The sequence below is a fragment of the Cynocephalus volans genome, chromosome 11 (assembly GCF_027409185.1).
Source record: "Cynocephalus volans isolate mCynVol1 chromosome 11, mCynVol1.pri, whole genome shotgun sequence".
Taxonomy (NCBI): Eukaryota; Metazoa; Chordata; class Mammalia; order Dermoptera; family Cynocephalidae; genus Cynocephalus; species Cynocephalus volans.
This window is the reverse complement of record NC_084470.1, coordinates 82,268,951-82,287,585: the sequence shown is the minus strand read 5'-3', so window position 1 is coordinate 82,287,585 and position 18,635 is coordinate 82,268,951. Positions and strand designations below refer to the sequence as shown.

Here is an 18,635-nt window from a genome sequence, read left to right as displayed (position 1 = left end):
CCACCTTTGGATTTATTAAAGGGTGGGCTTCCTGTAGTTAGACTGTACTAAAGAAAATTTCCATTTTGCAAGGGCAGTGTAAATTTTGCAAATCATTTTAATAGCAAGGCAGGTCAATCAAATTATAATTGGCTCCAATTAGCACTCCCCTGAGCCTGTGAGATTCTTTATCTTCTCCTGGACTGCACATAAAAAGAAAATGTTATTTACTGTCACTGAAGTCATAAAAAAATGTCCATTATTTAGTATAAGGGATGAAGAGAGTGCAAGTCTGGCAATACGACTTTGGCACAGGTCTGAGATCTGCACACCAAAATACACATTGTGTCAAGTGTGGCAGTGTGCAAAACATGCTATTACAAAGCACTTCCTTTTCCCTGCACGAGCAGTTCTTGTCAATGAAACTTCTATTCGTCAGCAGCATTTTGATTTTGAGTTAATCTTAAGATTGCTTTCTAACATAATCAGGGTCTCTGAATTAATTTGAAAAGGTGTATTTTGATAATAAAAATGATAAAGCAGAGAATACATGCATTATATTTCCAAAGTCTGTTCAGTCTTAAGTGCCAATGCCACTATTTTGGGGTTCTTTTCCTGAGTCTCTTCGTGGTACCAGCAAATCCAGGTCCAAGCTGGGGGTTGCAGTAACTGCAAGTTGAGTCTGTGGCATGAGGAAATTGTCAAGTCTTTGCGAAGCATCACAATAACTCTCTCCGGTTCTCATTAGGTCTCATTTTCTCATATAAAAATTTAAGCTCTTTTCTTTGGCAATGTCATGCTACTTTAGCAGACTTGCCAAAGGACATGTGTCAGTAAATGCCTTGCTAGTGTTTTTGCTGGTCTTCCTCACTTACCCCAAGCCATTGCGGGACATTTTGTTTTGAGTGTCACTAACCTTGGTCTCAACTTTGCATCTCTTTATCTTGAGATCTCCTTGGAGCAAAGAAAGAAGGGTGGTGTCAGTCCTGCCAAAATAACTTCAACTGAGATGGGGGGGTCATGAAAAAAGAAATGTTCTTTATGAGAAAAAGGAAGAATATAAAATGCAGGTTAAAAATATTAAATAGCCTCTAGAGGTGGTCTTCATATTTCTGCTTTAACAAATATGGAGGAAAGAGCATCGCTGGGGCACCTGAAGAACACTGCCATCTCAGTAGCATCAGCCATGGTACCAGGAAAGATAGAAGGCTACTTGTTAGCAGACAAGCTTCCCTGGCAGAAGCATTAAAAATGAAGGTGGAGGCAAGGGAAGGCAGTACCTTATAGAGTCAGAGTAGGATGGAAGATGCTGGTAACTACTGAAAGCATTACAGTGTCTAAAAGAAAATGGCAGAACCAAAAATAGTGGTGACAGCATTTCAGGAAACTGCACTAACTCTCGGAAGCTTATGTCGCTTGGTGGAAATGGTTCATATGTGCTCACTAAAGGCAGCGACTGAAAAAGAGAGAGAAGCAAGAGAGGTAGAGTACCACGGTCTTAGGGGGCTAGAATAAGCTTTGGGGAGCTTCATGCAGGAGTTAGGACAGCGTGGGAGCCCTGCAAAGAAGAGAGGAGCAATAGTAAAATAGACAGTGAAGGGATTGCCAAACTCATAACTTGGTTATAGATAATGCTGACTTAGAATAGAGGTCAGCAAACTTTTTCTTGAAAGGTCAGATAAATATTTTAAGCTTTATGGACCGTGTAGTCTCTGTTGCAGCTATTTTTCTGCACTTGTAGCATGAAAGCAGCCGCAGGCAATACCATATGAATGGGTGTGATTACACTCCAAAATAGTTTGTTTTACCAAGTAGAGGAGAGGCTGGGCTTGCCTCCTTAGCCAGAGTTTGCTAACCTTTGACCTAGCACCAGCCCTAAAAAATGAAGGGAGAAAGGAAATATCATTTGTAGTTTTTACTTTCCCTAATCGTTATTCTCCTTATCTTAGGACCCTCACAGACAGAGTTGTTAGTACTTGAAATCAGAATGGTTTAGGTAGACATTTACAGGCTAAACAAGAAAACCAACTGTAAATAATAACATCCCCAAAGCAACAACTTACTAAACAGCATTTGGAAGACAACACACTGAGATGTTAGAAGTGCCAGTAGATGCTTTTTGCTTTACAGTAGACTCCTCTGTTCTAACCATTGACTGTTCTTTGAACCTTAAATTGTCTTCACTTTTCTACATTGTTTTATCTGGTTGAATATGTACTGCATCCCAGGCATTCCACCTATGTGGTGTCACCTGTAAGCACCAGACCACAATTCTCTTCCCGATTGTACGATTGTACGGGTCAGTGATAAAAATCTTGCATGACATCAAGCAAGGTTTCACAGCCTTTTAAATATGTCTTGTTTTAAAGTAGGTCAGACTTCCCAGTGGGCACCACAGAAAATGGCCCAAGTAACTTTTACAGTTTTGCTAACTGCAATTTTGTTTGACAGAATTTCTTCTAGAAAATGCCTATACGAAGGATTAAATCTCCTTCAAAACAGAATTTTATAATGAAACTAGAAATAAACCCTTAAACGTCAGTAGTATGTGTATTAATGTATCTCTAGGTAAACACTAGAGTGACATATTTCATGTTAAATTGATGAGTCTTTTGCTTAAGTGACCTGGGAAGGAATGTGGCTGAAGAAGTGATGTCATTCATCACGTATTACTTTTTAGAAAGCAGAGTCTCAGCATTTCATTTTCTTAATTTATGGCTTTGATTGGTAAAACTTCTTAGCTTTCTAATAAAAAATATTTCACATTCCTAATATCCATGTAGCATTGTTAATAGAAAGCCCACTGGCCAAGTCATTTTGACATAATGTGCATGTGATTTACACAAGACGTTGTGAAAGATATTGTAAAGTCTAGCTTGTTTGAGTATATAAAATTATCATTTTTAACAGCTTTTTTATTTATCATAGTAGTTAAAATGATCTTGAAAAATCTCTAAAGAATGCCGATTTGATATATTTTACTTTGCAGTATACAATTGATGTTTATTGCAAATGCAGATTTTTATAAGTAAACTCTGATAGTATTTCCGCAGATTTTTTTTTTACTTTATTCAGAATGCAATAAAACACATAATCTTCAAATGTTCTCAGAGTGATGCCATATATATTTTAACACAGACATGCAGTCAATAAATGAAAAGTTAGTGTATATCCTTTAAGACATAAAAGTTATGTTTCGTTCCATCTCAAAGAGAAAGTCTGGAAACAAAGGTCGGTGCTATGAATTTCTGCATACCTCTCATGAAAGTGTACAGCATGTTAAATGCATATGTGATTCCTTTCCATCAGTCTTTAAGGGTCTGAATTTTTGTAAACAATAATCAATCAATAGTTTGTTTGTTTGGGGGTGGTTGTAGTTTGATATCTGTTTTGGAATATTCTCCTCCACCCCCATTATATTGATCTTATAATTATATTGTATAAAATCTGATTCTTCTTTAGAGTTTCCAAGTATAGGTTTTCTCCACATTTTTGTCTCTGATAATTTGTTTTTCTTTGGAATTTCTATCTAGAGCACTTAGCACTATACCTGGCATATAATAAAGACTCGATTATTGTTAACTATTATTATCATTTGTGTTAATTTCCTATTGCTGCTGTAATGAATTACCACAAATTTAGTGCTTAAAATAACACATATTCATTACCTTACAGTTCTGTAGATCAGAAGTCCAACACAGGTCTCAGTGGGCTAAAATCAAGGTGTCAGCAGTCAGCAGTGCTGTTCTTTCTGGGGGATCTAGGAGAGAATCCATGTCCTTACCTTTTGCAGTGTCTAGAGGCTTCCCACATTCCTTAACTCTTGGCCACCAGCAAGCAATCACATCACTCAGACCTCTGCTTTCATAGTCACACCTCCTTCTCTGACTCCTCTCTCCCTCCTTTCCTTACAAGGACCCTAGTGATTCCACTGGGCCCACCCAGATTCTAGGCAAAATCCTTAACTTAATCATCTCTACGTTGTTCCCTCGCCATGTGCATTGCTACTCTATTGCTGCTGTAACAAATGACTACAGAGTTGGTGACTTACAACAACCCAAATTTACTCTCTTACATTTCTGGAGGTGCAGAGTCCAAAATCTGCTTCACTTGGTGAAAAATCAAGATACAGGCAGGCTAGCATTCCTTCTGGAGGCTTCAGGGGAGAATCTGTTTCCTTACCTTTTCTGGATTCTGGAGGCCACCTGCATTCGTTGACTCAGGGCCTCCTCCTCCATCTTCACACCAAGAGTAACCATCCTGAAATATCTTTCTCTGACTACCACCACTGCTTCTGATGGAACATTTCCTTTTCCCTGGCTGTGACCTTCTTGTTTCTCTCTTATAAGGACCCTTGGTATTACAATCGGCCCACCTGGATAGTCTAGGATGATCTTCCCATCTCAATATCTTTAACTTAATTCTATCTGCAAAGTCCCTCTTGCCATGTCAAGTAATATATTCCCAGGTTTCAGTGTTGCATTGTCTCCCACAGATTTGTCACCCCTTTTCCCCTGGGTGCTAGAGCTTCCAAAGATTACTCAAAGCCCATCTCTACTGAGCAGTGAGAAGCCTCAAAAAGGGATTAATATCCCAGAACCCTCAAGAGAGAAGCATTCCCTTCCATTTGGGAAATTAACCATGAATTGGGGTTCTCTTCCTGCATTTATTCTTCAGACCAGGAAGTTACAGGAAGAGAACATGGGTGGGGTTTTTGCTAAGAGCCATTTAACAAGTTTAACAATAGAAGCTGGTAACATGCAATTAAGTCGATCCACTAACAAAAGCTTGATTTTAACAAACATTCCTTCTCCCTACAGCAGCTTCCCAGTATCTTTACATATCAATCAGTTACTTGTCTGTCTCTGAACCAGCAGCCTTGCTGTGTTACAACTCTTTATCTTACAACAGAGACTAAATAGCCTGGGGAAAATTTCCTGTTTTTTGTAAGGTCAATATTTGAAACTGCAAGGCTTTGGAAAACCAGGCCCTGTGAAGTATATTTGCTTTATGCATACTCTGCATTTCAGGGATTAGGACATGGACTTCTGGGGGCAGTTATTCTGCCTGCTATACCACTGTGAGGCCCAAACTCTCTCTTAAGCTTACATTTAAATGTTCCAACCACTCACTGGATATTTATTTCCAGGTTTTTTGCCACTGTCTCAAAATTTGTTTTCCGTACAGCCTCATTCAACCTGAGTGGTTGCTTATCCTACTTTTCCTGTTTCTTCTTCTCACCCCAGCTCAAAATCTGAGAGTCAGTTTTTCTCTGCCATTAGTCAAAGATTTTTATTCTCTTGATTTTCTGAAGATGTATTTGAGGAAGTGATGGAGGAAGACCATTGTATTATTTACTTACATTTTATTCCAATAGTTAGGCCAAATTATTGTACTTTTTTAAAAATAAATTTTATTGGGTATATTTGTGGCTTACAAATGATGCTTTTAATTTAAAACTATACAAACTATTCTGTTGTGATATGAAGAGAAAGGAAGTATTTATGAAATGCTTTAAAGTGTCTTTCTATGCTGTAAAATATACAGGATGTGTAGTTCTGGTGTAATTTTATGAGGGTCACATATGCAATTTTGCATTGGGTGACTGTTGAAGAATGTCATCTCTTTGTAATTCAAGGGATATCATGTACAAGTCTAAGATAGACCTCTATCTAACTCTGCCCAATCAGACTAATTTCTGAAAGAATAATGCAGGAGGCCTTACTCCTACAAGCAGCTTCTCCCTATTTGTTTTTCAAATTATGCATAGGGGGTTAGGGTTTCTGCTCAGCAACTTATCCCATGGAGATGAGAGTTGAATAAATGGTGAATTTTTTCTTCTGTCTTTGGTGGGGACCTCTGGGTAGCCTTACACTGTTTTTCTCTGGGATGTTGACTTGTCTTCACTTGTCTGGAGGGAAAGTACTAAGAATCAGTCAGGAGTCAGTTTGCATATTTGAGGAGCCTGGGGATCAGGTGAGGGGGATTATCTTGATGGAAATTGTTAAGAGAGACAGTTGTCTCTGGGAAAAGAAGACAATTAAAATGGACATTTCCTCCAGATCTGGGGAGGGGAGGGGCAATTTTAAATACAATAGAGTCTGTACACAATTTCAGCAACCCCATGTCAGTTCAAGTTCTCTGAGAAGCAGACATTGAGATGAGATTAGAGAATCAGACTTGTAAAAGAAATTACTGGAGAAGTGCCTGTGAAGGATAAAGAGGGAGGAAGCAGAAATAGACAAAGGGACTCTCAGACTCTGATTCAGGTCCCATATCTGTGAACAAAGAAAGAAGAAGAACACTTGGATAGGAAAACTGCAGCATAGTTTTGGGAATATCCTGACCATTATGTTGGGGAGTCTCCAAGCCAGAGTTGTCCATTAGAGAAATTCTGCACTGGGCAGGACTGGGCCAGCATTAATGTCCCCATTGGATTAAGTTAGCTAGGAGCAGCTCAGGGGAGTGGCCGTAGCACTCATGGGGCAGCAGGTAGAGACCACCAGTCAACTCTCTTGAAGTGAGACTTGGTGGGACACATCCATGTCTACCACAGTCCACCCCTTGATTCATATGTATCCACTTCATGCTTATTTGGGGAGCAGCATTAAAATGATTTTAATTTTGACTTCCTTCCTCTGCTTTTCCTACCAGTCAGCCAGTTACTATGTCATATAGGCCAAACCACCACAATGCCTCTCTAACAATAGAATAATATTTTAAGTATTAAAAATATTAATTTAAAGATATAAAAATGGTGTGAAGCAACATATATTATTTTGTGTTGAACATTTTTAATCAAAATTACATTTGTGATATTTATTCCAAGTTGTTACATAGAGTTGCTGTTCATACATTATCATTGCTGTGTATGTAATATTCTCTTCCATGAATTTACCAGATTTTAGGTTTTCTGACTCTAAATCAGAGTTCTTTTCATCAACCGTACTTATTTTAGTTTAAACTGGGTTAATAAGATTGATGTCTTATTCCTAATGCCCAGCTAAGGTCTGCTATATTGGGGAGCACTAGAGGTTTCCATCTGGGTGGCTTAGGGAGAGGGATAACCATATTAGCTTCACATAAAGAACATTTTGGAAAGCAGAGTAAGATTACTTTGCTCCCTTTAAAGCAAGGTGGGGTTGTACGGGTAGGAAAATGTTGGGATGGGGCTATATTCTTAGAGCAGCAGGAAGACCCTGAAGGGCTGTTGCTATAACAGCTGCCAGTTTTAACACCTGCAGAAGAAATTTAACATACCTCTCAGCATTATTTTCCTCTATGATTTATTCAGTACTATTGCAAGAGAAATGCACCATCAGTGCTGGCGTGGAGCTAACTGTGGAATGGATGTTTGAGACTTTTTTTCCCTAAAATCTAATAAACAGCTGTAGATCTTACAACCTATCACATGACTGACTGGAATTTCATGAAACACTTTCTGTCGATATGATAGCATAATTTAAAGATCAGTTTGAGGTTAAAAATCAATGTTTCTGAACATCTGTAAAATTTGCAGTTGGTTTGCTAATCTCTGGAAACATCAAACATTTACGTTTGCACTGAGAGTGCCAGTCAGACATTTTCCACCAGGTGCTCAGCATGCTTCTCTGCCAGCCTTTCACATGCTCTTCGCTCTACCTGGAGTGCTTTTATCTTTGCTTGTCCCAGTGTTCTCCTGTCCCTAAAGGTCTGTTCTTCAGTCGTGAAAGATGCTTACCTCTTCTGCCTTTGAAATCTACAGCTACTTTCATCCTGCCCTGATGCATTGTCTCACTATAACTTGCGTATTGATGTACTGTTCTCCTCTTCCAAATGGAAAGATTCTTCACCACTGGAGTTATGACAAATATGTTTGAACTTGTTATTCATTCAATTTATTTTGATTCCATATGTTTTCCAAAAGTTCTTTGGGAAAAGCATTACATTAATGGACCAATGCAATAAGGTTAATGCAATTGTAACAGAAAACAGGGCCGAGGAAAGATGGATGTCAGTAAGTCAACCACAGTAACTATGCTTAGATACCCACTTGGCTCTGAACAATCTGGGCATATAGAACAAAGCAACATAATGTTTATTTAATTAGTATATAATGTACTTATATTGTTTATATAATATAATTATAGCACTCATTATAACACAGAACAATAGTTCTTTTGCAGAAAGTTGGCTTGCCTTGGCCCTAAAATTTAAGAAAACTCTCATTTTGGACTTTACATAGGAGGTAGTAGCATAATTTAATCCTTAATTAACTCAATAATGTTTTTATTGAGTACCTTCTAAATGCCTTTTAACGTTTTATTTTGCTAATATAGAGGTGGGGACAAACAGATGGAATAAAAATTAACATTACTTATTTACCAAGTGGTGGGAGGACAGATAAGTAATACATCATTATATACTGAGTAATAAATGTTTTAGTTAAAATAAACTTAGGGTTGCTTTGTATAGGAGTATCAACCCAGACAAGGAGGATTAAGGAAGACTTCTGTGAAGAGGTGATTCCTGATGTTGGAACCAAGCTTTGAAAACAATTTAGAAGTTATCATGAAGAATGGGGTTTGGTGTTGAAAGGGGAGAAAGCAAAAGAGAGGACACAGACAAAGGGACTCATAGGCCATCAGAGCCATATATGCAAAGACCCAGGTGCAAAAGAGAGCACTGGGCTTCTGAGATGCCAAGGCTTTAAGCAGGGGCTGAACCACAAAGAGCTTCATATTCAAGTTAAGTAATTTTGCATTATTCCTGAGAAGTTAGGGATTTGTGGAAAGTTCGATGTCAGGAACTGACATGATTAAATTGGTAATTTTGAAAGATCATAGAACATGCACTGTGGAGATATTAATTAAAAAGCAGCAAGACCAGAGCCAGAGAGGCTTGTTAGGAGGTGTGTGGAGCAGGGATATGATGACAGTAATAATGTCGCTCCCACAAGAATGCTTATCCACAGTGTCCTCCATAACAATAACGAATTAACACAGAATCATTTCACGTATCTGCTTCTCTTCATGACCTGCAACAACAATGCTAAGCATTACTTTGAAGTAAAGGTGATTTTGTAGTTTCTAACATACTATGGAAAACTTTCTTTAATAATAGAATTTTTTTCTCTATTCAAAAATTTCATTAGAACTATCTTATGCTTGGATCTTCAATGAATATCCATCGATAGTTGAAGAAGATAGTCGGAGATTTGTCTCTCAAGAGACAGGGCACCTCTACATAGCCAAGGTGGAGCCATCCGATGTGGGAAATTACACATGTGTGGTGACAAGTGCAGTGACAAATGCCAGAGTCCTAGGCTCCCCGACTCCTTTGGTGCTACGTTCTGATGGTATGAAATTTTTCAAAGTGTAATTCTGAGTGGAAATTGTGTTTTGACTACAAGCAAAGACGAACGGGGAAAAGCGAAAAGTATATCTTGAAGAATTATCACTTCATTTTTTTTTTCAGTACAGTGACGAAAATAATTCTATAAACCATAGGTCCTTATACATAATTCTTAGCCAGGACCAGCTTTGTAATTTGCAAGGACCATTGCAAAATGAAAACGAGCAGCCCTTTGTTGAAAAATTATGAAGAATTTCAAGACACTGACAGGAGAGCATTAAACCAAGCATGAGAGCTCATGTGCATGAGAGCTCATGTTGTATTTCTGTGAAGTTACCTGTCCTGACTTTTGCCAGCTTGAGGTTTTTAAAGCTCTGGATATTTTGTGATAGGCTTAAAAGCATCTATAAAAAAAAATCATTAAAGAAAAAAACCTGTTTCATCAACACCTTGATAGCTGTTTAAAGGGAGTCCACGAGCTGCAAAAGGGAGCAGATTTATAAGCCTGGGTAGTTGACCCACTTACACAAAACCCCATCTGATACAGCATAATACCATGACCACAAAGCATTGAAGCACTTCTTTCCAGTCAGTTATAATTGAATTTGACTTTTCCCATTTATTAAGTCACTGTTTCTTGACTCCGGTAAGCCATTTAATAAGTTTTACATTGGTGTCTATGCTACTGGGGTACCATTAAGTCAATTCCCTGCTGTAATTTTTGTTCTTAAGGAAATTTCAGGAAGTCATAATAAATTGTATATTTCAGTTTGACTAGAAATGTCCAAATTGAATACAGAATTTTAAAAGCCCCACATTTTATATAATGTAAAAGGCATAGTGGTTTTCTTAAAACTGTTCTGTTAAGTGGTAAGTTATAAATCAGTGAATCCAAAGTTCTTAAAGGTTTATTAATGTTGCATGTTTGACCCAAGTTAGCTCTAGTGAGTAATCTGAAGAACCAGAAGAAGCTGATTCAAAATGAAGCAAAAGAAAATTTTATTTTAGAAAAACGAGGCAATTCCAAAGGAAACATTGAAACTATTAACTTTGTTTTGTGGGTTTACAGGTGTAATGGGTGAATATGAACCCAAAATAGAAGTTCAGTTTCCAGAAACTCTTCCAGCAGCTAAAGGTTCAACTGTGAAATTGGAATGTTTTGCCCTTGGAAAGTAAGCTTTATAACATTTACTTTTGTGTGCTAAAATACCAGGTTGGTGTAAGAGATCAGGGTTGTTTTTGACAGACTCTTTTCCTTTTATTTAGAAGCAAAGGAAAAATTAAACACAGGAAAAATGCACATATAAAATATAGTTTGAAACTTTAAAGACATTTTGGAGAAAATGACATTGCCTTCCTAATTTTATGAACTAAATTGGTATTCTTTTTCTTTTTCTTGTTCTCTTGTTGTATTCTAATAGAGTGGGTATGTATTGGGCTTTTTTCACTCCAAATCATGAATTAACTCAAGAAAATGCAGTTTGCTTTATTAAAATATTAACTTAAAGAGTTAAATTTTGCATTAGGTTTATGTAATTGAAAACCGGACGTGTTTTTCTGTATTTGAAAACCTAAGCCTTATTGCTCTATCTTAACAAAAGCTTTATTTTGTCAAGTCCAAAAGGTTTCCAGACAACAGCAGACAACTTGACAATTTTCTTCTTAGTCCCGTACCTCAGATTAATTGGAGAAGAAGTGATGGACTGCCTTTTTCCAGTAAAATTAAATTAAGGAAGTTCAATGGTATGCTTGAGATCCCCAACTTCCAACAGGAAGATGCAGGTTCCTATGAATGCATTGCTGAGAATTCACGAGGAAAAAATGTTGCCAGAGGGCGTCTCACTTATTATGGTGAGCATCTACTATGGGTTTTTGCTCTCTCATCTATAAAATATTATGGTTGTTGGGGGGTGGGAGGTTATAACAGAATTCCAATGTTCAGCTTGTTCCGTTCTACATTTTGCTCTCATTTTGTTAACTGAGGATAAACATTTCTCATAGCAGGAATTAAAAAGAAATAAAATTTTGCAATGGAGTTGGAGACAAATTCCTTTTGCATTTTAAAATGATTCATATGATAATGAAATATTTCATATTTTTTCCTAAGAATAACCTTTTACACACTGGAACACATTAGAGAAAGATTTTTTTGTCTGTCCTTTCTTCTAGAAAAGGTGGTTTTATATCTTTCTTTATTACCTTTACTAGGCTAAATAAATAAGTAAATAACGGTCTAGGGGGAATAGTTGCAATTACTGCATTAGACAAACCACATAAACTCAGGATCTTGTTGAGTTCTTCAGTGTTACTCTATCCCTTCCAATAATGTATCTCTACTCTGCTGCCTTTATTTTGTAATCATGTTTATTTGATGTACTGCTCCATTTGGGTAAGGAAAGAATAATTATGTTACGTTTATTTAGAGTCTATTTGTAGGAAAATTAGATTGTCTCTTTTTGTCAAAATTTGTTTTCAAATCTATTTTATTTTAAAAAACACTAGGTTTTTGATGAAAATATGACTTAGAAAGAATAAATATATGATTTTACAAAATGCACCTGTATATGAAGATGTAAGCTCAGTGAATATATACTTGCAATTTAATCATTAGAAATATTATAGAACTAATGGGAATTGACCATTTTTGTGAAAGGCAAATTGTATTATATTCTATTTATTTTAGAAACTGGAAAATGAAGCCGTTTGCAGTGCAAATTTGTATACTATGCATAAATGCTGCAGGGAGGAAAACATTTGCAGAGATAAATGTTTTAAAAAGGGCTTATTATGAATGCCCCCCCCAAAAATTTGAAGTCTACTACTGTATTACCTCTAACAAGATTGACTCTTGTTACATTATCATAAGATTTTAAGATCTGTCAGGAACAAAATGGAGCAATGTTTTGGTAGCATGAGTCATCCTGTTTTGTTACTCTCCTGTCTTGTTACATGTTTAGTTTAGAAAACATAGTGCAGAAGTTACCCAGATGTCAAGGTCTTTGGGTTGGAAGGATAACATGGAAATGGTGGCAGGCAGGGGTGTTGTGAGCACTTGACTCATGTAGCTGGAGAGCTCTAAGGCCCCCACAAAGCAAGTAACCCTTTCTCATCCCCTAACTTAGTTCCTTCTTTCTGAGCAATCACTACCTGATCCACAGTAAGAAATGACCATTGTTGGAAAACACAGGGTATTCCAACTGTCTTAATGTTTTAGTAGAAATGTGTTTAGCTGTATGTCATGGCAATCCTCTATAAATAATAAACAATTGTATGGCCCATATAATGAGCAATCCAAAGCTAAATTGGCATTCAAAAAGTTTATAATCAGGCCCTGGCACAGTTTCTCTGTGATTTTCTTTCTGCTCTTACCTACCTTTCTCCTTTCTCTGCATGTCGGATTCCATAATGATCACAAATGGCTGCCAGCAGGGATCAACACATCAATCATTATTCATCCTTCCTCTCTTCGAAACTTCTAGCAATCCCCTCCTCAAATCTCACTGGCTACATGTTCACTCCTAAACCAATTATTGGCAAGGAGAAATTAAATTAGACAGTTTAGGAACCTCCCTTTGTAAAAAAGGAGAAGGTCAAGTTTCCCTGGATTTTATGGACAATGTGAGGTGTTGGAAGGGAGGATGAATGAATGAAAAATTGAACTTATTTTAGAATAAGAAAGAGAGGAAATGAATATACAGCAGAAAACCAACAGCACTCACTATACTTAGTAAAGAAGGTAAGCTATTACGTTAGTGCATTATGTAGGTAATACGATATGTACCTAAGAAATACATTAGAAATTAATGACAGAAAGAGGTTCATGAAAGTTAGTATATTTAATAAATGCCATGCAGTTCTCTGGCTATACGCTTTAATATTTCATGTAAAAATATGGTATGATGGAATATTTGGACCTTACATGATGGAATAAGGAGAGAAATTATGATTAATATGGCTGCTGTAATCTCACAATTGGCTTAGTCAGTCAATTATTCCCCCATTAGGAGAAGAAAAATATTTATATGGGAAGTCCATGGAAATTTTTGCTAGAAACTCAGGTCTCAGTCAAACGCTCATGTGTGAGTCTGTTTGCAGTCTCATGTCATCACAGGTTGATAATTCCTTAAAGGAGAAAATGTGTTTTAATATAAAGTAGAGAGAAGGGATTTGGGAGTGAACTACACGTCATACTGGGTAAGGAGTTTATATTAAAATAAATAAATAAATAAAGTTAAACTTAGAACCTGTATATTTTTTGTAGAAGTTAAACAGTCATAGTTTCAATTTCATTTATAAAAAAGCAATTTTATGAGATAGAGATGGAAAGACAAATCTTCCCGTGGTTGCAATTAAATAGAAATAGATAAACGGTTTCTCCATATGGAGAATGCAAATGTGAATCTCACAGTGCACATCACATGCATAATGCAACGAGAAACCAGTAAGGCATCTCACCTCCCAGTTTTGGATCTAAAACGCAAGCTGAGACTTGGCTGAATACACTCTGTATATTGAGTGACTTTCATTGTAAGTAGTATGTTACTTTCATCTGTAAAAGGAATTTTCCAAATATCTTCTAAAACATAAATAAAAATGATAAATCCACTTGATCTAACTGATTTACATACATAATTTAACGTTGCATCAGTTACTTCTTTTTCTGGTAAAAAATCATATGCTTCAAATTGAACCAATTTATCCATCTCTTCCTGCTTTCACTTTAATTTGCTCAGAGGTTTCTAAGATGTTCACTGGTTTGTATTTAATTAAGAGTTATTTTCTAACCGGAAGAAAATCTTTTTTCCTCAGCTGTAGAAGTTTCTGTCCTGTGGATGCTAATTTTCAGTTCATAATTAAGACCAATATTTGTTGTTATTCACTTATTGTCATCGATTGTGATATCATAATTCAAAGCTATACTTGGAAAAGAAAATCAATTTTGTGTACCTGCATTACTATCTACTAAAAGATGTCTGAAGAACATAAAACAGTGCCCAGAATTTTGAAAACAGAGAAAGCATAATGAATTTGGCTTAGAAAGTGACAGATTGCAACATCCATGCTCAAATCTAGAAAGGTTTCATATCCATTTAGTAAGTACTTAGTGGATTAAATATAATTCTAGCCTTTATGCCCACCTTAGTCTATTCCTCGCAGTCATATCTATTTATATTTACCTGCATAAAATGTTTATTTTTCATTTGCTGGGTGGTTTTAATTTTTCTTTTTCTTTTTTCTTCCTTTTTTTCTTTTTTTTATTGCAGCAAAGCCCCATTGGGTTCAACTCATAAAAGATGTGGAAATAGCTGTGGAAGACAATCTGTACTGGGAATGTCGGGCAAGTGGCAAGCCCAAACCCTCCTACCGATGGTTGAAAAATGGAGAAGCCCTGATACTAGAGGTAAGGTGATGTGCCTGATTAATCCACTCTGTCCCCATTTCGTGTTAAGTAAATGCTTTCTCCAGTACCTAGTACCAAAGTGAACTGCTGAGTTTGCATACATTCATGTGCATCTAAGGAGTGGTACAGGAGGACAAAATACAGAATTAAGTGCCCAGTCTGCCAAAGAGGAGATCTTTTCAACATTGTGTTTCATTGAGGAAATGGTGATTTTTGTGAATTTAGTCTGTAAAATAACATGCTATGCTTTTTGGTATTGAAAATAGAGAAGGCCTTACTTTAGTCAAATATAGAATGTAATTTCCTTTTCCTGTTTGACAACTTGGTATGACCTCTGGAGAATAAATGTATCTATTACTTGGTTACCTTGTTACATGAGTACTTATTTTCTCAATCACTTTTCTTCTCAAGCCATGTAATTTTGGCTTTTTTGTGTTTGTGTGTGCTAAGTCAATTATGTTTCTTCAAATTTCTACACATAACCTTTCATACTACCTAAAAACTCTGGTAAATATGTGTTTTCTAGAACCCTTTTTAATGTACAAATTGTATAATATTTTTAACTTCATGATTTTTTTTTTAAATGGTGAAAACCTTTACAATTGATGGGATGCAAATCAACTTCATGGTATATTTTTTAAAGTCTGAAACTTTAACCTTAGGGAAAAACTGAAATGGCTGCCATATTTTACCTCTTGTTTTGTTATTTATTTTACTGATACACTTTGGGACTGAAGGATGTTTATTCATATTTCCAATGTGTGACTATGAGGTTAAATTAGTCTTTCACATTTCAAATAAGGAAAAGGTTAAATTTCAGGTCAGAGTGCCTAATATTCTGAGAAGAAAGTAGGAGGTTTATGTATAATTGAAATGTTAGTCAATGATGTTCATTTTTCTTCTAAAATGGTATATTTGTTCATATGCAAAACATTTTTATTATCATCTAGGAGAGAATACAGATAGAAAATGGTGCTCTTACAATATCAAACCTAAATGTGACTGATTCTGGCATGTTCCAGTGCATAGCAGAAAACAAACATGGTCTCGTCTATTCCAGTGCTGAACTCAAGGTTGTTGGTAAGACTTTCTCTGTTCTTCTCTTAATTTTTTTTCTCAAATCTTCCATTGTTGCCAGAAGCACAAATATTTACTTTTCATTTTAGATTTGTATGTCTAATACAAGGGTACTTCAAAAAGTTCATGGAAAGATTTGTATTATCTTTTAATTCTATTTTCCGTAAATTTTTGAAGCACCGTCATAATATCTATAGTATTACAACATGATTTCTCAGGTTTTCTAATCAAGTCATACATTTTAACAATTTCTGAGGGAAGGCAGCAATCATGACCTGAAGTGACACCCAAAGGTTGAAGTAAATCAACAGTAGCAAGAAAGTGTTGGCCAAAGATATCCTCAACCAACTCCAACATTGTAAACTAAGTAAGGCCTTTTAAGAGAATAAATGACTTTGGTGTTCTCTGTTGCTGATCCATAAAAGAAAATACCAAAATTTGAATCAATCATATTCAGTTCAAAAGGACTTGGTTTTGTCCTTAGTAACCCTGGTAGAAGTGTCCAGCATTTGACATAGTGAAGCCTTAATTAACCAGGGCTCCACTACTTGAAATTACGAATTAATTTCTTCTTTTTGCACTTTACATATAGGAGAAACAAGTAAATGTTCTATCTCATTTAGGGCAATTGACCAGGAGGACAATTAAGTTTCAAATGACTGAAAATCCAAACAAAATGTCATAGCGTAGTATGCATAGCATAACATAACATAGCATAAATGAGAGGAAGGAAGGAAGGAAGAAAAAAAGGAAGGAAGGAATTCGTAGATCCATGTAATTAAAATGAAGAATTTGGATTTTATCATACCTGAATCGAGGGCTCAAATATTATCACCATTGTCACACTATGATGTTTCCCAACATGTTGAGTTTATTTACCACAGTCAATCCAGTGGAAGAAAGAGCTTTCTTAATTGCTGCAATGGAAATTGCAGTCCTGCATGCCACTGGCCCCATTTAGCCTGATTTGGTCAGTACCCATCACTGATTCAGCCCATATGGCCAGAATGTTGTAAGGCCCTGACTGATTTAACTCAGTGGTTCTCAACAAGTGGGGATGATTTTGCCCCCAGGGAATATTTGAAAATGTCTGGAGATATTTTTGGTTGTCTGTGTGTGATATTACTATCTTTTGGGAAGAGACCAGAGAGGCAACTAAATATCCTACAATGCACAAAACAGCTTCTCACAACAAATAATTATCCAGCCCAAAATGTCAAGGTTGAATGGAAAGTAAGTCTCTCATCCCTGGTCCCTGGAGGTTAGAAATGTATCACCTGTACCAGGAGGGCTGAAGCCAGGGAAGGGGAGATCATCCCCTGGGAATCTGGCTACTGTTATTTCATGATGGAGAAGTGGGATATTATGCCAAAAAGAGGAGGGATTTACACACAAGTCTTAAGTCAAAGCATTGCTGTACTCGTAGTAAATTAACCTGTCAAGCTATAGTTTATTCACCTTTAAAATGGATGGATTCCTATTCAATGAACTACGTGAGGTTATCGTGTAGGAAAAAAACATGAGCTATATAGGGAATAAAAGATTTTATTCAAATATAAACAAGTTTTCTATTTTTATAAAAGTTATTCTCTTAGGATCTTAATTTTTAAGGCCAACAACTTCTGGATGGCAGGTCTTCTTTACCACAATGATTTATATGCTGGTACTTCAAAAAGTTCCTGGAAAATAATAGGAATTCAAATAATAAATATGAATCTTCCCATGGACCTTCTGATGTAGCATCATATAATCCCATAACATAATTCACTGTAAGATTTCCACTTATCAAAAAAATATATTCACTGGGATTTGCCATAAGACAGAGCATTAGATATTTGGGGAAATGCACTAGGTTATTAACTTTTTTCCCCATTTGTAGTAAAAGGAAGAGTGATTTTCTGATTAACATATCATTTCATTCGAATGACACATTATTATGTATCTTGAAAATTCAGGTGTTGTTTCAGGATTGGCCTCCCATGCATTCTTAGCAAACGTGATTTTTTTACATATTGTAATATTTAATGTAATATTATAGCATTTAATATATTATATTATGATATTATTCTTCCTCAACTTAGAGGTTAAACATAACCACATGAAAATTTTATAATATTAGACGAATGTTTGAATTACCCATGTAGAAATTAATAAATTTTTATAACTGAGAATATTAATTCAATACTCGGCCTTCATTCTGAAAGCATTTGCCTTGCACGTACTGAATTCCAGGGCCTGTGCCAAGTGCTCTGTCCTAGTGGTCAACAACAGAGACCAACTCTATTCCTGACTTCATAGTATTGACTTAAAAAAATTCTATGCTAAATGTTTTCCTTTGATTTAATAAACTCATGATTTAGCTATTTTAAATCTTCACAGTCAACTTTAAAAATTCTTGTATAATTATCTCAAGATTTAGAACGTGCCGGAAAACACAATAGCAGTTAATATTTTTGCATTGAAATCCTGTATGTGGTGCATAGTAAATCAAGTGAATCAAGCACTGACATCTTACATGTCAAGCAACCTTTAAAAATGATTATAAACTCGACCTTTAAAATTTACAAGTCAAAACCATGATCTAATTCTCACTAAATCAATGATCCAATTCTCAATCTGTCTCTTCTTTCTTCCTTTTCAGCCTCTGCCCCAGATTTTTCAAAGAACCCAATGAAAAAGTTGGTTCAGGTGCAGATGGGCAGCCTGGTCAGCTTGGATTGTAAACCCAGAGCCTCTCCTAGGGCACTCTCTTCCTGGAAAAAAGGAGATGTGATTGTGCAGGAGCATGAAAGGTATTCTGTCATCCAAAAAGGTGGTCATTTACTTTCTTCTCACTTTCCATATT

At 36.1% G+C, this 18,635-nt stretch overlaps 1 protein-coding gene across 1 annotated transcript in view; it reads left to right on the top strand.

Moving 5' to 3' along the window:
• CNTN3 (contactin 3) overlaps positions 1-18,635 on the top strand; it is a 201,341-nt gene that overhangs the window by 94,553 nt on the left and 88,153 nt on the right. The window contains exons 3-8 of the mRNA XM_063114016.1: positions 9,113-9,316; positions 10,382-10,484; positions 10,979-11,163; positions 14,577-14,713; positions 15,664-15,793; positions 18,432-18,582. Coding sequence (XP_062970086.1) covers positions 9,113-9,316; positions 10,382-10,484; positions 10,979-11,163; positions 14,577-14,713; positions 15,664-15,793; positions 18,432-18,582 — 910 coding nt within the window. The remainder of the gene's footprint in view (positions 1-9,112; positions 9,317-10,381; positions 10,485-10,978; positions 11,164-14,576; positions 14,714-15,663; positions 15,794-18,431; positions 18,583-18,635) is intronic.